The sequence below is a fragment of the Cimex lectularius genome, unplaced genomic scaffold (genome assembly GCF_000648675.2).
Source record: "Cimex lectularius strain Harlan isolate CLEC.00 unplaced genomic scaffold, Clec_2.1 scaffold113, whole genome shotgun sequence".
Lineage (NCBI taxonomy): Eukaryota > Metazoa > Arthropoda > Insecta > Hemiptera > Cimicidae > Cimex > Cimex lectularius.
Window position 1 is genome coordinate 409,175 of NW_019392858.1, and position 18,738 is coordinate 427,912.

An 18,738-nucleotide genomic window follows, 5' to 3' on the forward strand; every position below is an offset into this window, starting at 1 on the left:
TCGAGAATTCGAATGGCAGAGAGCATCGGATCTGATTTTTGGAGGAAACAGGACTTTTATTGTTTATATTGTCTATTTATTGTCACATCTACCCTCAATTCGATTAGGTATATATTGTCTGGAGAGAGTGATGGGGAAATATCAAGTACTCCATCACCCTAATTGAGAGAATGGCATGTAAATAGGAAAGGACGTATTTAAGAGTGGTAGATGTAGATGTAATTTTTTAAGGTATAGTATACTGCGCCCTGTAAGAGCTATTGTATCACCCGTACTCTGCTTAAATCACATCGGTGAGTCCTATTTCATCAAGAAGCTTGATTAATAGGCCAGGTTTCACTGGTTGAAGCTCTTCTATGGACACATTATACGACCCAAAACATTTCCTCCTGCGAGCTAGTGTAGCTGCGCAGTTTGTTAGTAGATGTGTTGGTGTCTCTTCTGCCTCTTTGCAGAATCTGCATGTGCCATCTTGGATTATTCCCATCTTCTTTAAGTGTCCTGTTAGGAATCTTATTAGGATTCGCAGTTTGTTCCTGCTTCCCTTGACACATTCTGTAATTTCTTTCCTTCCAAAATTGGTTAGAAGATTCTTGGATTGTCTGTGTCCAATGAGAGAATTCCATAGTTCCTTCATTTTCTTTTTGTCCTTCTGTCTGAGATACTCATTAATAGTGTGGGTTCCAACGCCACAGAAGGGTTCAGGTCCTGTCAGCAGTATAGCAGGTCCTTGCCTTGCAAGAGTGTCCGCTTTCTCTTTGCCTTCTACTCCCACGTGTCCTAGGACCCAGCAGAGGCTGACTTTATTCTGCACACCAAATATGTTTAGTTTGGTTTTGCAGTTCAGCACCATCCTTGACCTAATGATATTTGAGCTTAGTGCTTTGATGGCTGCTTGACTATCTGACATGATAGCTATATTCTTGTTTTTATACCCTTTACTCAGGTTGAGTTGGGTACATCTTTCGATTGCATGCATCTCAGCTTGGAAGATACTCGTGTATTTTCCCATATGTTTTGAGTATTTGGTTCCAGGTCCAAATACTCCTGCCCCTGTACCTTTTTGTGTGATCCATCTGTGTACCAAAGGATGGTGCCAATCTTAAAAGAGGTGTTTCCCTCTCGTTCCCATTCTTTTTATTACCTAGGTTTATTTGGAAGTTTTGATTAAATTTAAACATCCTGCTCATATCTTCTCTCGGAGCCATGAGTATCGGATGGTCTTTCCATAGTTTGTTGCTACCTCTCCATTTTAGTTTTATTCCTGTTGGAGGATTCTCTTTGGTAAAATTAATGATGGTTTTCTGCGCTGTCCTTATTACCATGTGGTGTAGCGGGATTAATCCCAGTACTTTTTCCATGCTAATTGTAGGACATGTTCTCATTGCTCTCGTTATGCAGATGCATGCAAGTCTCTGTATTATTGTGAGTTATTTTCTTTTAGTTACTTGTTCTGCTTTATCAGCCCCCAAATATAGGTCTTACTATCATGGTGTACATCCATAGCAGGGTTTCCGGCCTGCATCCCCAGTACGTCCCTGCAATTCTTCTGCAACCATCAAAGCTCACGTCGCCTTCGTGTTGGCAGAGCCGATGTGTTTCTTAAATGTCAGTGTTTTATCTAGTGTGATGCCCAGATTTAAGAGTGGTAAGAGTGTGAATGGGTTTGCATCATTGAAATGACCTAGCTGTTGATAGCCCTTGGAGCCAAATTTGGTGGCTGGATGGGTAGGACCGATGTCTGACCCAAAGCAGGGTGGGTGATTCTACACTGGTAATTTATTGTAAATCAAAAAAGCCGGAATTTCCGGTAGACTTTGACAAGTGATAGGCTCAACTCTGTGCATGTGTATGCTTGCAGACACTTACATGCATGTGCAGATCTGAGTTTATATAAATCAGTAATCATTGATTAAACTTAGACTTAATTAAACTTAAAAGTTCGTTATTTTATTTGTAGTTTTTTCTTCTACACTACAAGAATGTCCCTAATCAATAAGAAACAAAACACAGCTTAGAAGTTAGTTTTGCCAAGTCAAGATCCCTCTTGTAATAAATTAAACATATTATTTATTTATCTATCAAGACATTATCTATTTAACATATCACTTTTACAGAAGGGAAATTTCAAAATCTCCCCACACAAAGTTGTTATTCTTTTTGTGTACATTGATATTGAATGCATTTATTAGCTTGAATGCGTAGTGGGAGAGTAGTACCCTACATGAGTGAATGTTATGTACGTAGGAAAAATATGTTTACGAATAAATGGAAGTGTGGGCGTGCCTAGCTTTTGAGGTTTGAAATGACCTAGCTTCTGAGCCCGATAAGTCCACCAAGTCTGACCCTGGAGCCAAAACCCGAAGTAGGTGATTTAAGGGCGATTGCCGCGAAAAGTCATAAACCCAAATGTGTGTGTCGATGTATATATATGTATGTCGTGCAAAGTTGAGATTATACATATAAATCAATCAATATTAAGTATTTAATGTTACTTTTGAAGTTTTACCTTTCAAATACATTAGTATATATTTGTTCTGGCATATCGCGTAGTTGAATATTTACCTTTTTCGACTTGTACCACAACCAATGTAAAGGTTACAAGTCGGACGGAGAAGAACGGGAAAATTATGAGTTTAGCAAAATTTATTGATTATTTAGCAGAATCGCCATATTTTATGAACACATTATGTCTTTGGCACATATCAGTCCAAAATCACCGCTAAAATACTGTACAGATATAGGTGCACAAGGATCAGAATAAAAACGTTAAATTACATATGCTAGGCTAAAATAAAATGTTACAAAATCAGCTTTTATTATTTATAGTTTTATTTCCAATTCGTACATAATACACTAAAGTCATTCGAAAAAAAAAAACGCTTCACGACAAAATTAAAAAAAAAATCTTTTGAAAAGTTTTGAAAATTTCAGTTTTTAACAATTGCAAAGTTTAAAATTGTTGTTAACAGTAAACAAAACAAATGAGCAATTCCCTGCCGTTAATATTTCGAGGATTCAAGTTTTTCATCCCTTTGTCCAGTATTTGCGTAAACAAAAATTTACATCAAATTGGGATGAAAAGAGATCGTACGGAGAAAGAAAGGAAGTAAGTTTTTTTTTAAAGATACCGTAATTAATAGCCTCTTCACCGCCATTTATCTTTCCTTGGAGAGCGGAAAAAGTCAAAAACGCTTCCAACACTTAACTCTTCAAAAGAAGCCTTTGCAAGCTTATCTCCTTTTCAGTTTCATTAGCAAACAAAATCGCCTTACTTTAGATTTATGACAACGCACAAGTGTGTGAAAGCGAAGACTAAACCAATTTTTGTTCCTTTTCAGTACTGACGAACTTGAAGATTCCATTAAATTGGAATAATACCAGTATTTACAAGTATTTTAAAAAAACTGCTCGTTTATAAGGAATCAGCACAAAGAACCACGGATAAAATCTGTTTGTCATATGGTAAATCTCCCTTATTTTTTTAACTTAATTTTAGGCGGAATTTTCGTGTGAAATCTGGCACAAAAATTAACAGCTACATTATTGAAATATATTAAATATATAATTACATTATAAATATAGAAATAAATAATCAATTAATTTTTTTTCCTGGGGCCTTACTTTAACATTAGATTAGTCAAATACTAGGTTTTCCCCCAACATTTTAAACTCCATGCCATTCCTATAATTTTATTAGGTTTTAATTTATATTTATTTTTTTTCAATATTATTTTATGAAATTTGGATTAGAAATATTTATTACATTCATTTATAGGATTACATGCTTTTTTTTACTGATATCTCAGGTATACCACGCTTTTCCGCTCTTATAACACCCATAGAACTATACATATAGTTAATACAACAAACCTAAGTAACTAAGCAATATGTTTATTTTTAAATGTTCAGTCAATCTATGTACATATTTCCCCTTTACATCTCAGCAATATGCCGGCGAACTGGCCTCCTCTCTCACCAGGACGATCCGTTCCTTTAGTTCGGGTGTTGATTTGGGTCCCACAAAAACATCGTCCAACAGTGCTGACACTCCATGCCTCACAGTAGTGTATCAATAATCTTCTGACAATTCGCAGGCACTGGAGATATCCCATATCCACCAGGCATAGTGCACCTGAACGGACCTTTTTGAGCTGTTATTGCTACCAAATTTCTTGAGCTCTCTTCCAGTTCACACTGTTGATATGCATGGGACAGGTCCATTTTGGCAAATATTCGATTCCCACCAATTCACTGGAACAGAACTTCGATCCGTGGTATAGGGTGTTGATCCATTTTTGGTGAAGGATTTATGGTCAGTTTATAATCTCCACAAATTTTAACATAACCAGCCTTTTTTAACACTGGGACAATTGGTGTCGCGTAGGGGCTAAATTCTATGAGCTCTAGACTTCCTTCCTTGACCAATCATATACCTGCATAGGGCACGTTGCGAGCTTTTAGAAATTTTTGTGGTGCATCAGGAACTAACTTCAACTTTATTTTTCCATTATTAAACTTTCCTAGTCTAGGATTAAACACTTATGGGTACAATGAGGCTAGCTCTTCAAAAATTTCATCACTATCCTTCTGGGAAAAAAGTGCTTGGGCTGAACGGTCCACAATACGGAACATTAGTTTATCAAACCAGTGCCGGCCCAATAACGGAGACCCCCTCAGACCAACCATATCCGGGTAGCACCGTCCTTTATAATGTACTCCAATTTTTAGGTAACCCTTGGGTGAATAATTTCCTTGGATATATGTGACGAACATCTTTGTGGATGGAGCCAAATGAACATGCGGCAATTTCTTAAAGTACAACGAGTGGGGTATTAATGTGCTATGACATCCCCATCCAGATCGAATTGAACCAAATGACCTCTAGCTTCATATCCACGTTATATCCTGATTTCGCAGTTTCCTGGATGTTAAATCAATTTTCATCTGTCTGACCCCTTTCTCACAAAACGGGTTTCATATTATTTTTACATACATGAATTTACTTTTTTACTGTTATCTCAGGTATACCACATATTTAAACTGAACAAAAAATCATTAAAGTATATTGATTGACTTTCGAACAACTATCCATCTAGTCAATTTTTAATTTTCAATTGTGGCCTGTTAATCAGATTTTGTCGTCACCCATTTATTAGCAAAGCATAATGTGTATGTACACAAGAGTTAAATAAAAACATTTGTTCAATTAAAAATTCGCACTTTGTGCTTAATTGATGTTTAGGTGGGTAGACAGTTTCCGGGTCGCCTTATTGTTTCTACACAGGAACTAGTTATCTGCACCTCCATGCGGTCTGCTACATGATAAACGTGTAAATTAATATTCTCTAAGTGATGCCGAAAATCGTCTGACGTGCAAAATTAGCGGATCAGGTTAATCGGAGAAGATCAAACTACAATTTCAGACAAACTAGAACTGAAAATACACGATCATGGTCATGAATGGTGCTTCTTGTCTGGGAGTTTCTGTTCATTTTTGATCTTTTTTTGAGTAATACCTGTAGACAGATGGATCTCTAAAAGGTAGATTTATGATATGCATTTTTTTCTGAAGAAAAATTGGTTTCTTCATTTTGGATATAAAGTTTTTACTTTAATTAAAGCAAAGTAATTTCTGTCATAGAGGAGGGCTTGCCATCCAAAGACCAGTTGAATCAAACAGCTTTATAATACCTTTAACATATTATTATTAAATAAAATTCCATGGACTGATTCTAACCAAATACTATCGTGGCAAGTACACTTCGGACTCTCTAATTTCTAAGCCAGCCTAGTTCCTCACTTTAGACCTACATATCAGGGTATAATACCCAGCTGCTTTCTTAAATTTTTCCCTTTAAAACTCTAGTCTGCAATGTCCTATCAAAATTAAGCTATTCTTGTCACATATTTTTTAATTGTATCCTTTATAGGATCTAGTGGTGGCATCAGGTTGTCTACATTGACCAAAAGTAACTTTATTTATTTGAAACTTCAAAAATGTTGCTTTTTGAAATTTGCCCAAATATCACAACATCAATGGAGTTGTTATTATTTTTTAGAGAGATTTTTTATACTACCACTCAGTATAAGGAAAGTAAGAGAGCTGTCCAAGGAATCATTTTCATCTTTCATCACTTAACGGAGACCAGATTTCCATTTCTTGGAAGTATATCTTGGAAGTTCATTGGCAGAAGGAAAAAAATATATATAATANTAAAGAAAATGTTTTTCTGAAACCTACATCACACCAGACCGCATCTCACGATTTCTAAATAAATATATATATATATATATATAATTTTTTTTCAATACTATTGATCTTTGTTTTTAAAATATTATGATCAATAAATCGAATCTTATTTAACACAATCGTGTGAAATATAAGAACAGCCAAAATGTCAGATAAAAGTGGAATGTGACTAAAAACTTGTATATAAAACTCTGTAAATCTTGCAATAATTAATCTATCGGAATTTATGGGCAGAACTATTTACTTTATATTGTATTACTTATATTTTATACTTATTATATTTGTATATCAGTATATTAGAAGGAAAATAACTATATTTATTGTTACAGGTAATAAAGCATAGCAACTTGTTTCCTGCTGTGTATTGCAACAAAGGATGCTTGTTGGTAAATTATGTAAGCCTATACTCAAGTTTGTCCACGTCATTCAAAAGCTACTTCGCCAAAATTGCATCGATCGTAAATTTCATAATGAACGTCGAATTAATTGCCAAAATACCGCAAAGAAGAAGGTAGACTTTGCGGGTGAAAGACCGACGCCGGATTCCACGGGTAACGCCTCCAATCGTAGACTGACCAGAAGACAAAACAAAGACTTCGTAGTGTCCCATGTCGAAAAGGCCGATTTAAATGCTTCTTTCCGGGCTCCGTTGAGGCACAAAACCGCTAAATCGGCAGTAATTAAAAAGAAAAGTTACACGAAGACGTCAAATGATACGAGCAAGTCGATCTCAGAGCATAACCCAAAAAAGATCAGTCGTGATGTCCAAACGGGCATTAAATCCCGAGACAACAAGAGCAGGAAAAAACTCCGCACTGGTTCGGCTATAAAAAAGAAAAGAAAGTATAAAAAACGCAAACGGGATTCGGAGAGTACGAATAAAAAGACCAAAACGATAAATGTGAATAAAAGGCATAAAATAAACAAGAGTAAAAGAAAGTGCTTTATAGATGATATAAAGTTGAGCCGAATACGTGCTAGAAATTATGACAGAAAGCCCGATCCATCGAACGGCTTAAAAAAGAAAGCAACGAATTACAGTCCACTTTTCGTCTTCGACCAGATATGTATGATCATCGATATAGTGATGCCTCACTTTGTTCTCTCAGCTGTGGAACAGTCCTTCGCAAAAACCGATCTTGCAAATAATCAAGTAAGAAACTACGTCAACGACTATATTCACGACGCCAAAAAAGGCTTCAAGGAAATGATTTTTTATTACTTGTGCAATTCACAGGAAGACGTTTGGAGAGAGAAACTCAACCAGATCTGGCATTGTTTAAAAATGTGCAAATTCTATATTCTACGTTCAGACGGAACGAAAAAGAAATCCACTAACGTGAAAAATTATGTCAAAGTTAATGCCAAGATCGCGCCTGCGAAAAAGAAAAAAGCTTACAAATTTGTACCGAAAGCCAGTTACGTCAAATCATGTCTACCTTTGCAAGAAGCCGGACGTTCGACTTCTGATATTACCATGGAAAACGTGTCGTCCTTTGTCCCTAAAGAGTGCCGTGTTGATGCCAAAGTAATGTACGTTAAACCAAAAACCAAATAAATTCAAGCTCCCATATTTACTGTCTGATACAAAAAAAAATCTCAATATTTAATGAGTAAATATATTAAGTAAGCGCTTGTACAAACTTCAAGTTCGTTTCTATTTATTATATTTTTATTACAACGTTCTCAAGAATATTTCAATCCGATTCTATGGTTTAATTTATTTATAAAATTATGTCATACTTAATAAGAAATAACATTAAACAGATTAAAATTCGTGCAAAATTAACTCCAACTATTGAAACCAAAGAGCAATTTATACAAAAATCGCTATACTAACTTTCCCTTAGACCTTAGAAGCTCATTAAATTACAAAAGTAAAAATATTTTTAAAAAACAAAGCGGTCTTAATTTTACGATTTGAACAATTAACCATTAATATAAAAAATTCAACTTTATAATTAATTTTTCAAAATTTATAAATCTTTTGTATGCTATATTACAGAACAATACAAAAGTGATTATAAAAATAATTCCATCATGAATTAATTAAAATCTTTTCAATTAAAGTTTTGGGGGAGATAAAAAAGTCAGTGTCACAAGCGGGATTCGAACCCACGACTTTCGGCTAAATACACCGCTGGTCTACCAGTTGAGCTATCTTGACCTTGATCCACTCGGACACCAACTTCCCATATCAACGCCACCGTTTTGAATGTTCCCTCCTTTACCATTTTTCAAATGTCGTGAAATCTATTTGATTCTCGGCGACGAAATGAAATGGCCACGGAGAGCTTTAGTGAAGTATACTTATTTTTCTTATTACATTTTATTAGGGTTCGTGGTCCACTTGACCAAATAAATTCTTTGAAACTGATCAATATGAAAATTGACCTATACGATAAAATTGCCCTCATGACTGGGTTTTTAAAGGAAATGTTTTCACCAGAATATAATTGTTATGTTATAATTTTTATAATTTAAGATTTCATTAATTTTGATAATTAAAAAAATTTACTTTTTTCTGAGTTCGTGCTGCGAACATTTTAATTATTTTTTTATTAAGTTTCGTGGTCCGCTTGATCAAAGCGGGTTTCGAACCCACGACCTTCGGCTAAATACGCAGCTGCTCTACCACTTGAGCCATCGTGACTTCGATCCACTCGATTCGGTCCCATCTCAACCCCACCTTTTGAATTTTCCCGCCTTTTTGCCATTTTTCACGCGTATCTAGCCGAAGATCGTGGGTTCGAATCCCACTCGTGACACTGATTTTTTTATCTCAACTAAAAACCTTAATTAATTGAAAGATATTAATTGGTTAAGCGGACCACGAAAATTAGTGAATTATTCCATAATGTTTTTTAAATATTTCTATCTAATTTATTTTATGTATCTTACGCAATCCTTCCTAGTAAATTAATATGTCCTCATTACTGTTACACAATCTGATAGTGCTTTGAACATAAAATTCAGACGGATTGTGTAAATGTTTTAAATTCACAAAAATGGTTTAAGAGTTACAGAAGATTTTCAAGATTAAAAACAGCTGACAAAATCTTTGATCTTTAAAGAGAATCCTTAGAGGAGCGTCGGTGGCCGCAACGGTCTCAGTTCCAGCAGTCTGACTTACAAACGGGATTGTTTTCATAAACATGAACACCCCGAGGATTGATATGACCTCTGCTGTTGTGAACCCTCGTAAATTAAAATTCTTAGAAATAAACTTCTAATAGATATAATAAAATATTTGATAAGTTAATTTCACTTCTACAAGTTTTCCCGATTGAAACCGAGACAAACGAGCCGTTTCGTGATTTGGTACAATATTCACCGAGGGAGGAAGGGGTGTTTCTTTTGAAATTGAATAAAAGCAGTAAAAGAAAAAAAAATGGGTAATGTCGACCGGGGCATAAATAACGCTATCCCAGTCCCGATAACTGTCATATCCTACGGGAGCCCACTGATAAATCCTCGATAGCTCCGCCAAGCACAAGAACATACTAGCCCGTTATCTTCCACCGCCCGATACGCCGCACAATACACCTTCTACCAAAAGGAAGAACATTCAAATTCTTTCTTTTTATCTACAGAAAAATTGACGTTTTCTTTCATTATCGTTTTACCGAGGTCTATACATCATCCGACTTTAGAAACGTAATAAAATCAATTTAATTTATTGTTAGCCGAGATGGGAGTGCTATTTATATTGAATTCCTTTCGGCCTAATTAGCTAAAAAATATATGTAAAATATATAAGAGTGGAATTTTGGAACTAGATAAATTACAGTGCTAACTTCTACCACAAGGGAGAGACATGAGTCTAGGGTGGCTGTCCCGTTACAAGTGAATCTATTATACATACATACTATACATTTAAAAAAAATGCTTAATTAATCTAAACTGTGATATCCAAATCTACCTGAAAAAAATAAGAAAAGAGGCATACTTATATGTATATTTTTAACCGAACTGAGCTTCACCTAATTTTAAATAATCTTATTATAAATGCACTTTTTTTTCTCAAGACATATTTCAACATTCATCGAGTTAAAGCCCTGATGATGACGATATAATCGTCGAAAGTTTGGCAAAAACTTACAAAATTGTCGTTCTGTTATGACCTCACTGAAGATTTTTTCCCAAGTTGTTCAACTGCAGGTCGATCCATGATCTTATCTTGAATTTATTATATTTATTATCTAACACTACAATAATCATGTTCAAAGAAAATACTTTTTATATTTATACATTTTTAATTATATATGCATATACAAAATATTTCAAGCAGAAAATATAAACTTATTAAAGAAAACGCATTTTGTATGGTCGTATGGGCGACCAGGTCCCGGACCTTCTAGGGATGGGGTACGGGCCTACTCAGGCTTTTAACCCCTCGGGTCCTGGTCGCCCGCCCTGTGTAATATATATATGGTCGTAAATTCGTTTTAATTCCCTTTTTCATACTTAAACTATCATATTATTATTTAACTTTTCAATTATGACTCTTTTAAAACTTCTTTGATTTACATAGAAAAGTAATTCATGTAATAATTTAAAAATGTACAGTGAGACAATTTTTAAACAAACATTTGTGGGAAATGTATTGACCAACTGGCAGATCACAGTGATAAATCAAGAATAGGAATGAACAAACAATGAAGTATTTCGAATGGTATAAAAATCATTTCACTTTTACTATTTCTTTTTGTTAAAAAGTCATTTCAAGTCAAAAAATCAATAAAAGTTCTTTTTTTTTAAACTTCCTTTGTTGTCAAAAATTTTCCTATTCCGACCCATGTTTGATAAAGTCAAAAGCGTTAAAATGATCAAAACCATAACCAGTGAGGTCGTAAATCATGGTAAAACAATGGAAATGTACGTGCTTCAAAGGCAAAGGATTCAGTTGATGTTTGCCGAAATGCAATTGTAGCATTTCGAGCAGAATACCTCTCTAATTAGCGTTCTCGCTCGTTTCTATATTATGTACATTCAAATTACACTTTATCATTAAGCCTCATTAGACGTTACGGATTACTCTTAACGGTTAAAAGCTCGTTATGCTAAGTTTAAGCTTTGAAAACACCGTGCCAATTAATTAATTAGGTAAAGTTATAATGCTATCTGTTTTTTAATGTTCTGTCGTTTTTGTGTAATTATAGTTTTTAGTTTCAACGAACTTGATTCATTGCATTCCGAATTGAATAAATTAACGCAATTTTTCGATATTTCGTCTATAGCCGTGAGCAGATATGGAAATGAAGATATTATGGATGGAATGAGATGAAGAGAGGGTATGAAATATAAATCGAGTTGCGAAAGGCAATGGGGTGGGTCGGACCCCTAATTACAAATACCCATTTCCTTTCATAAACTGCAATTACACTGACGCAGCACCCTGGAAAAATTGGAAATTGTGAATTCGACAGCACAACCTTGAAATCAGCGGGCTAACAAATTGTTCTGGTTTTTTAACTATTTTTCTCTAAGATGTGTGATCTTTTTATTTATAGTTATTCAGATATCGTGAGATGCGGTCGGGTGTTATATAGGTTTCAGAAAAACATTTTCTTTATCGTGCCTACGTTTCGATCTTTTATTGAGATCATCTTCAGGGCTCAAAGTGTTTGTCTTATGTGTAATTGTGCCATCCTTGCGTGTCGTGTTGAGAGTGCCCACTTTGAGCCCTGAAGATGATCTCAATAAAAGATCGAAACGTTGGCACGATAAAGAAAATGTTTTTCTGAAACCTATATCACACCCGACCGCATCTCTCGATATCTGAATAACTATCGATAACGGTCACTAATCTCTACACCATTTTATTTATGTAGATATACATATTGTGCACACTAAAAACAATTATTTTTAACTGTTTGAATGTCATATCCTAATTTGAATATATATCTGCCGTATTATGATATGATATTAGAACTAGTTCTAGTATTTTGATACATGTCAACTTTTAAATGCAAGATATTGTTTTAATCCAAAATAAAATTATTTATGAGTGTGTGGCGGTTTTCTCAAATGAAGGAGAACCAAGGTTCTACTATAACTCTATTCCTCTTCCAGCAACCGATATCGTCCGCCATTTTGGGATTTTATATCGACTTACTTGACCCTCACACTTGACTCAAAAGAATGTACGATATAAACTGTTCAAAAAGCTAACATTGAACTCCAAAAATATTCAAAAAAAGTGCTTGATAACAGATCAAAACTATCACTACAAACTAACTCAACATTTACCTATTAAAACCAACCTGGACATACAGAATTGAAGTGTAGAGTACAACCAAGTATCCAAACCAAAGAATCCAATCGCTTCGAAAATCGTTAAAAACATTGCGGTCCTTATGATCCCCTCAACAAATTTAAGCACTCAAAAGAATGCTCGACATTATATCAAAACTTGCATGAACACAATCATTCCAGCCTAAAATCCTTTCAACCACTGATACTCCGTACATCCTTACGATACACGCAAACATGCAGACCCCAAGAAGTTATTTGGTCATTCGGACCACGAAATATAATGGATTTAATAAGTAAAACGAAGTTCACTAAAAACTATCCGCGGCCACTTCGTATGTCGCCGAAAATCGAATCCTGATTACAGAACAATTGAAAAATGGCAAAAAGGAGGGAAAATTCGAGAGGTAGGTTGAGATGGGAAGTTGGTGTCCGAGTGGATCGAAGTCACCATAGCTCAAGTGGTTAGAGCAGCGGCGTATTGAGCCGAAGGTCTTGGGTTCGAATCTCGCTCGTGACACAAGCTTTTCCAATTCAACCATTACTTTACATAAAAAGATTAATTAATTGAAAGGAATGATTTGGTCAATCGGGTCATGAAATATAATGGATTAGATGTTAAATTGAGTATTGTCTTTTCTATTCTAATCATTTATAATATACTTCAAATTAGTATTGGCTCGATGTTTGAAAGTGCTTTTTCTGCTAACGTAACTATTTATTATTTCTAAAACGTCGCTGTGCCTAAGCAGAAATGGAACTAATGGAACTTCTCTTAACTTTCCCAATATAACTTTTCATTCGTTGGAAAAATTTTGTCTGGTCGTGGAGTTTTCCGGTCGAAGTTCCCTGACTCTGCGGAGATATTCGAGTGGTTTGTATGTAATGAAGAGGTTTCAATAGGAGTGAAAGGTAAGTGGGCATCAGATCGCAGGGCCCATTATATTCGATGAGAAATGCCGACGATTACAAGGCTTTTCATCTATTTATTGGCTGCACGTGACGGCTAAATGTTTCTACTTAAGATGAATTATTGGTCTTTGTATTAGAAAATTTGACTGTTTTCCTGGTTTTTAATCAATCAAGTTCATGCTGTATATTTACATATTTATAAACTGTATAAAAAAAATAGTAGTACAGCAGTACATACTGTCTTTACAGAATCTTTCATATAATTTTCCACTAAATTATTACAATATTCCATAGACAATTACTTCCTACTATTAAGCAGATTTTAAAAAGAGAAAAGTTTCAAATCGGATGGAATTTTGATTATATTTTTATATGATGAAATAAAATGTAAATAATAAATTGGTATGTTGTATATGATTGTCCAGTTGTATGAAATACGTTCCAATTTTCCTTTTTCGAGAGAGCATTCAACAATAAAGCTACTTCTACTTGCGATGGATTATTAAATCGTCAAAATAGCCACTAAAGGTCGACTAACAACCTTTTTTGCAGGTGTCTAAAAGGTCAGTTCATAGGATCATCCATTTTTTATGGGAGTGTAAACGGAGAAGTGTACATTTAGATTATCTTCCAGGACAAGTATGCGTTATTAAAACTAAGAAAAGCCTCATTTTCACAGACTTCAAGATAACAATGTAAATAATTATTTTCAACTTGCAGGGTTTATTCTAACATTAGAATTAATTACAACATTAAATGTAAATACATTAAAAATTCACCCCTTTTTCTATCAACATTTTATATTTAACATTGGACCTTCTATACGTTAAACCGACTTAGTCGATTGTCTGCTTGTTGTACCTCGCGTTCGTCATAGCATTAATGAAAATGAAAAGTGCGATTCGGGCGGTTCTTTCTACCGTTAAAACCAATTATGTTAATAATAAATTCAAATGATTTTTCCATATAAAAGTCAATTTTGGGATGAACAAATATTGTCGTTAAATTTTTATTTATTTATAAGTTACGCTCTTGACTTTGTTATGTTGGTTATGCTTCTGTTCCGGCTATCATATTTTATTTATGTTTTTACTATCGCGTACTTGTGGCTGCCCTCAGGGGCATCGTCGGCTCATGGCCCCTCCCGATAATGGAAGGACCCTCGCACACTCTCTCTCTCTCTCTCTCTCTCTCTCTCTCTCTCTCTCTCTCTCTCTCTCTCTCTCTCTCTCTCTCTCTCTCTTTCTCTCTCTCTCTCTCTCCACATCTCTCTCTCTCTCTCTCTCTCTTTGTATATGCAATTATATAATTATCCATATTTTAAAAAATATTTATAAAATCCCATTAGATTCCGTGAGCTTTTTCATTTTGATTTATTTTTTGGAGTGTCTCTTTTTTTTAATAAAATTATTTTGTGCGTGCTAAAGCGTGTTGGAAAGAGCCATTACAATTTGTTTTCGCTTTGTTTTTTATTTGGTCAATTTGAGGCTTTTGACCTTCAGGCAGAGCTTTCTGTGAGGACAACGTTTCCGTTTTAATTAGTTTTTTGGGGAAACAAACTTACGTTACAGTAAATTTGAGTTCATTAGTTCGCTTCTAATTGTTCGTGTACAAATAATGCATGTCAATTACGGCTTTTTCCTTTATTAATTAAGTTTGGACTACTGAACTTGTAAATGTTTGTAAATAACATTTTGTATATTTTAAATTTTTTATTGTCAGTAAATTAATCTTAAGGATCATCAACAGAGATTTATCAACTCTTCTACGTTTTGATCAAAAGAATTTTATTATTAATTATCTTTTATTATAGATTCTTTTTATAGGGATATGGAGCAAGAAGAAAGAAGACATGGTGAAACTGAGTGGTTGATGAAATTCACTGACTGGACAATCTAAAACCATCCTGGTAAAATTTGGAAAGAAAGAAACAATAGAATGCATCAAAAGAAGCGGGAAGAGACTTCAAATGTTATCAACCAACATGGTACGTGCAGATTGTGCGAGTGAGTAGAGGAAAAAAGGTCCCATCCAACTAACGGACCTGTTTACACACTTATCCGCAAGAAGAAATATTTGATATGTACAACGTATCATAGAAAAAATACAACCACTAAAACAGGGCCTAATCGTCCTCGAATTCGGACTCGTTGGTGTGCTGTAGGTACAGAACGGAGATTACAATAGCTCTCAAAAGGCGCAGTATGCCAAATTACCCAGAATTTTTATATCCAAATCCCCAATCTCCCAAAAAAGAACATAATTTTCTTAACCACAATACATAATCCCACGAACCACTCACTATCCTCTCTTATGGAAATATTATTTCGATATTCTCATTCCTCACAAACCTCCCAACCACATGTCCTCTTACAGAACCATCAGCCTTTTTCTTTCCATGTCCAAAATCTTTGAAGATCTTTTAAAGCTCTTAAATCCTTAATTCTAGATACTCAAAAAATCATCACTTCACACCAATTCGGCTTCCGTCCTCATCATTCTACCATCCAACAAGGTTTCAGAGTTGTCGACACTATCTCCTCTGCTCTAGAGAACAAATAGTATTGCTTGGGTGCGAGATGTAGCACAGGCTTTTGGCACCCGAAACTGCTTTATGAGTGCTTTTTACCCACCTAATTAACTTATCCTGAAATTCTATTCAACCGACCGCTACTTCAGAGTGACGGCGTCCAGCAAGGGATCATTCTTGTTCATATCCTTTATTAATTATGCACTAATACAATCAACACAACTTGGACGATACTTCACAATTGTATCCTTTAACTTGGATCTTATTTAAGCTACCTCCAACATCCAAGGTCACCTTGTGCTTATCAAAGACTGGTGCAAAAAGTAAAAGACAAGTATAAATGAAGACAACTGTACTCAGTGTACGTTCACATTGAAAAATCTTACCCTAGACTTTACCTCTACACCAAAGAGACACCGACTTCTATTCAAGTCAAATACTTGTAGGCAGACGTAGACAGACGTGAAATGCCCACCCTAAGAAACAACAACTTAACAGAAGAGTTGAGCAACTACGAAGACTTTTAGGAGCAAAATCCGTCTTGATGGCAATACTAGATTTTACGCGACCACTTTGGAACGCTGGAGTTCTGTCAAGCCGGTCAACATCCAGCACATCTACTCCTTCCATCAAAAGTCCTCAGACAAGTCGTCAATGCTTTTTAATACGTGATTTACCTCACTAACCACAACAACCTCAACATTCCTTTTATAAACGAACTGATGAACAAGTAAACTGTGTCTTTAATCCCATTTGAAATTAAATTTACTCGACAGTTCTTTCCCGGTTGATTCCCTAGTTAACCAGTTTGCAAACTTAAAACACTTTTTAAATAAACTTTTCTACAAACTTTTACACTTTAAGTTTAAATTCACTAATTTCGTGGTCCGCTTGACCAATTAATTACAATTAATTAAGGTTTTTTAGTTGAGATGAAAAAAAAATAATGGCACGAGCGGGATTCGAACCCACGATCTTCGGCTAGATACGCCGCTGCTGTACCACTTGAGCTATCGTGACCTCGATCCTCTCGGACATCAACTTCCCATCTCAACCCCACCTTATGAGTTTTCCCTCCTTTTTGCCATTTTTCATCTCAACTAAAAAACCTTAATTAATTGTAATGTATCAAAATGATGCCGTCAGAGAACCTTCTCGAAAAAGGGTATAGCCAATGTGAAGTAGTCAGGAGGCTCGGGTTTCACCGAACCTCTATTGAGAGACCCTTCAACCGTTCCAGGAGACGGGCACCCACGCACGAAGACAGGGGCAAGGGCGTCCCAAGATTCACAACCCAGAGGGAGGCCTTTATTGCACCGTAACGCTCTCAGAATAAGGCATATTACAAGTCCTAAACTGAGTAAACTTATTCAAAGTGTTAGAGATGTAACCATTTCAGCTCCCTCTGTAAGGCTAAGAAGGCTAAGAGAATTTGGATTGAGCAGTAAAAGGGTTGCTTCAGGGCCCCTTCTAACCAGAGAGCACCGAGTATCACGACTGCCATATGCCAGAAAACACCTCAATTGGAGTTTTGATGACTGGAAAAGGGTTTTGTTTTCTGATGAGATCAGAGTCGCTCTAAGATCTCCAGACGGTCGAGTTCAGACATGGACACGACGTGGAGAAAGATTTGCAAAATACAGCATTAACAGCCTTTCCTTTGATGGGAGCTAATCATGTTCTGGTATCACGATAGAGGCCCGCACTAAGTTAGTGGAGGACGGACTCTGAATGTTGCAAAGTGAAAAATATCCTACACCATCATGTAGTGATTTTTGCTAGGAATATAGGGGAAGGATTTTTATTCCTATATTTTATAGGATGCAAGATCAAACAGGGCGAGATCTCTATGAGGAAGGCGTTGAAAGGATTGTCTGGTTAGCTCGAAGTCCTGACCTCAACCCCATCGAGCACGTCTCGGATCAGCTCCAAAGATGAATTCGAAGTCGTTGGTCTAGCTCCGGCCAACCTTACTTAACTGGAACAAGCTGCACTGGAAGACCTCAAGCAAATACTACAAACGTTGTTAAAAGCATGAGAAGACGTTTACAAGCCGTCATCAAGGCCAGAGGAGGCATCACTAAGGGCGCTGACACACGCGCGGTTTTGCTAGGTTGTGACACATGCAGCGGTAAGATGTGCGTTTTGGCCGAAGCGGTTTTGTTTTCTCTCAGTTATTAAATGTATCCTACAGCAGTGCATATAAGCATTGAACGTACGCAAGGTGATATTTTGCAGTTTGTATAACAAGTCCTGTTTAATAAATATATTGTTCTGTAACTGTATGTAACTTCGTTTATTAGTTTACAGAGTTCCCATGGATGAAGAGATACTTCTGGTGTCTCTGTAATCTTATTGAACTGGCATTGGCCCATTCCCCATGGAGTTCCCATGGATGAAGAGATACTTCTGGTGTCTCTGTAATCTTATTGAACTGGCATTGGCCCATTCCCCATGGAGTTCCCATGGATGAAGAGATACTTCTGGTGTCTCTGTAATCTTATTGAACTGGCATTGGCCCATTCCCCATGGAGTTCCCATGGATGAAGAGATACTTCTGGTGTCTCTGTAATCTTATTGAACTGGCATTGGCCCATTCCCCATGGAGTTCCCATGGATGAAGAGATACTTCTGGTGTCTCTGTAATCTTATTGAACTGGCATTGGCCCATTCCCCATGGAGTTCCCATGGATGAAGAGATACTTCTGGTGTCTCTGTAATCTTATTGAACTGGCATTGGCCCATTCCCCATGGAGTTCCCATGGATGAAGAGATACTTCTGGTGTCT

The 18,738-nt window shown here is 35.9% G+C and overlaps 2 protein-coding genes across 2 annotated transcripts in view; one reads left to right on the forward strand and one right to left on the reverse strand.

Moving 5' to 3' along the window:
• Window positions 1–18,738, reverse strand: part of LOC106669491 — a 230,460-nt gene that overhangs the window by 205,577 nt on the left and 6,145 nt on the right. The gene's annotated exons all lie outside the window — the stretch shown is intronic.
• LOC106669490 lies at window positions 2,787–7,902 on the forward strand. Its single transcript, XM_014399011.1, has 3 exons — window positions 2,787–3,109; window positions 3,342–3,465; window positions 6,583–7,902. The coding sequence occupies exon 3, from the start codon at window positions 6,630–6,632 to the stop codon at window positions 7,809–7,811; it is 1,182 nt and encodes a 393-aa protein (XP_014254497.1). The 5' UTR covers window positions 2,787–3,109; window positions 3,342–3,465; window positions 6,583–6,629; the 3' UTR covers window positions 7,812–7,902.

Coding starts and splice junctions, on each gene's coding strand:
- LOC106669490 (XM_014399011.1), top strand. CDS start 6,630: ATGCTTGTTGGTAAATTATGTAAGCCTATACTCAAGTTTGTCCACGTC.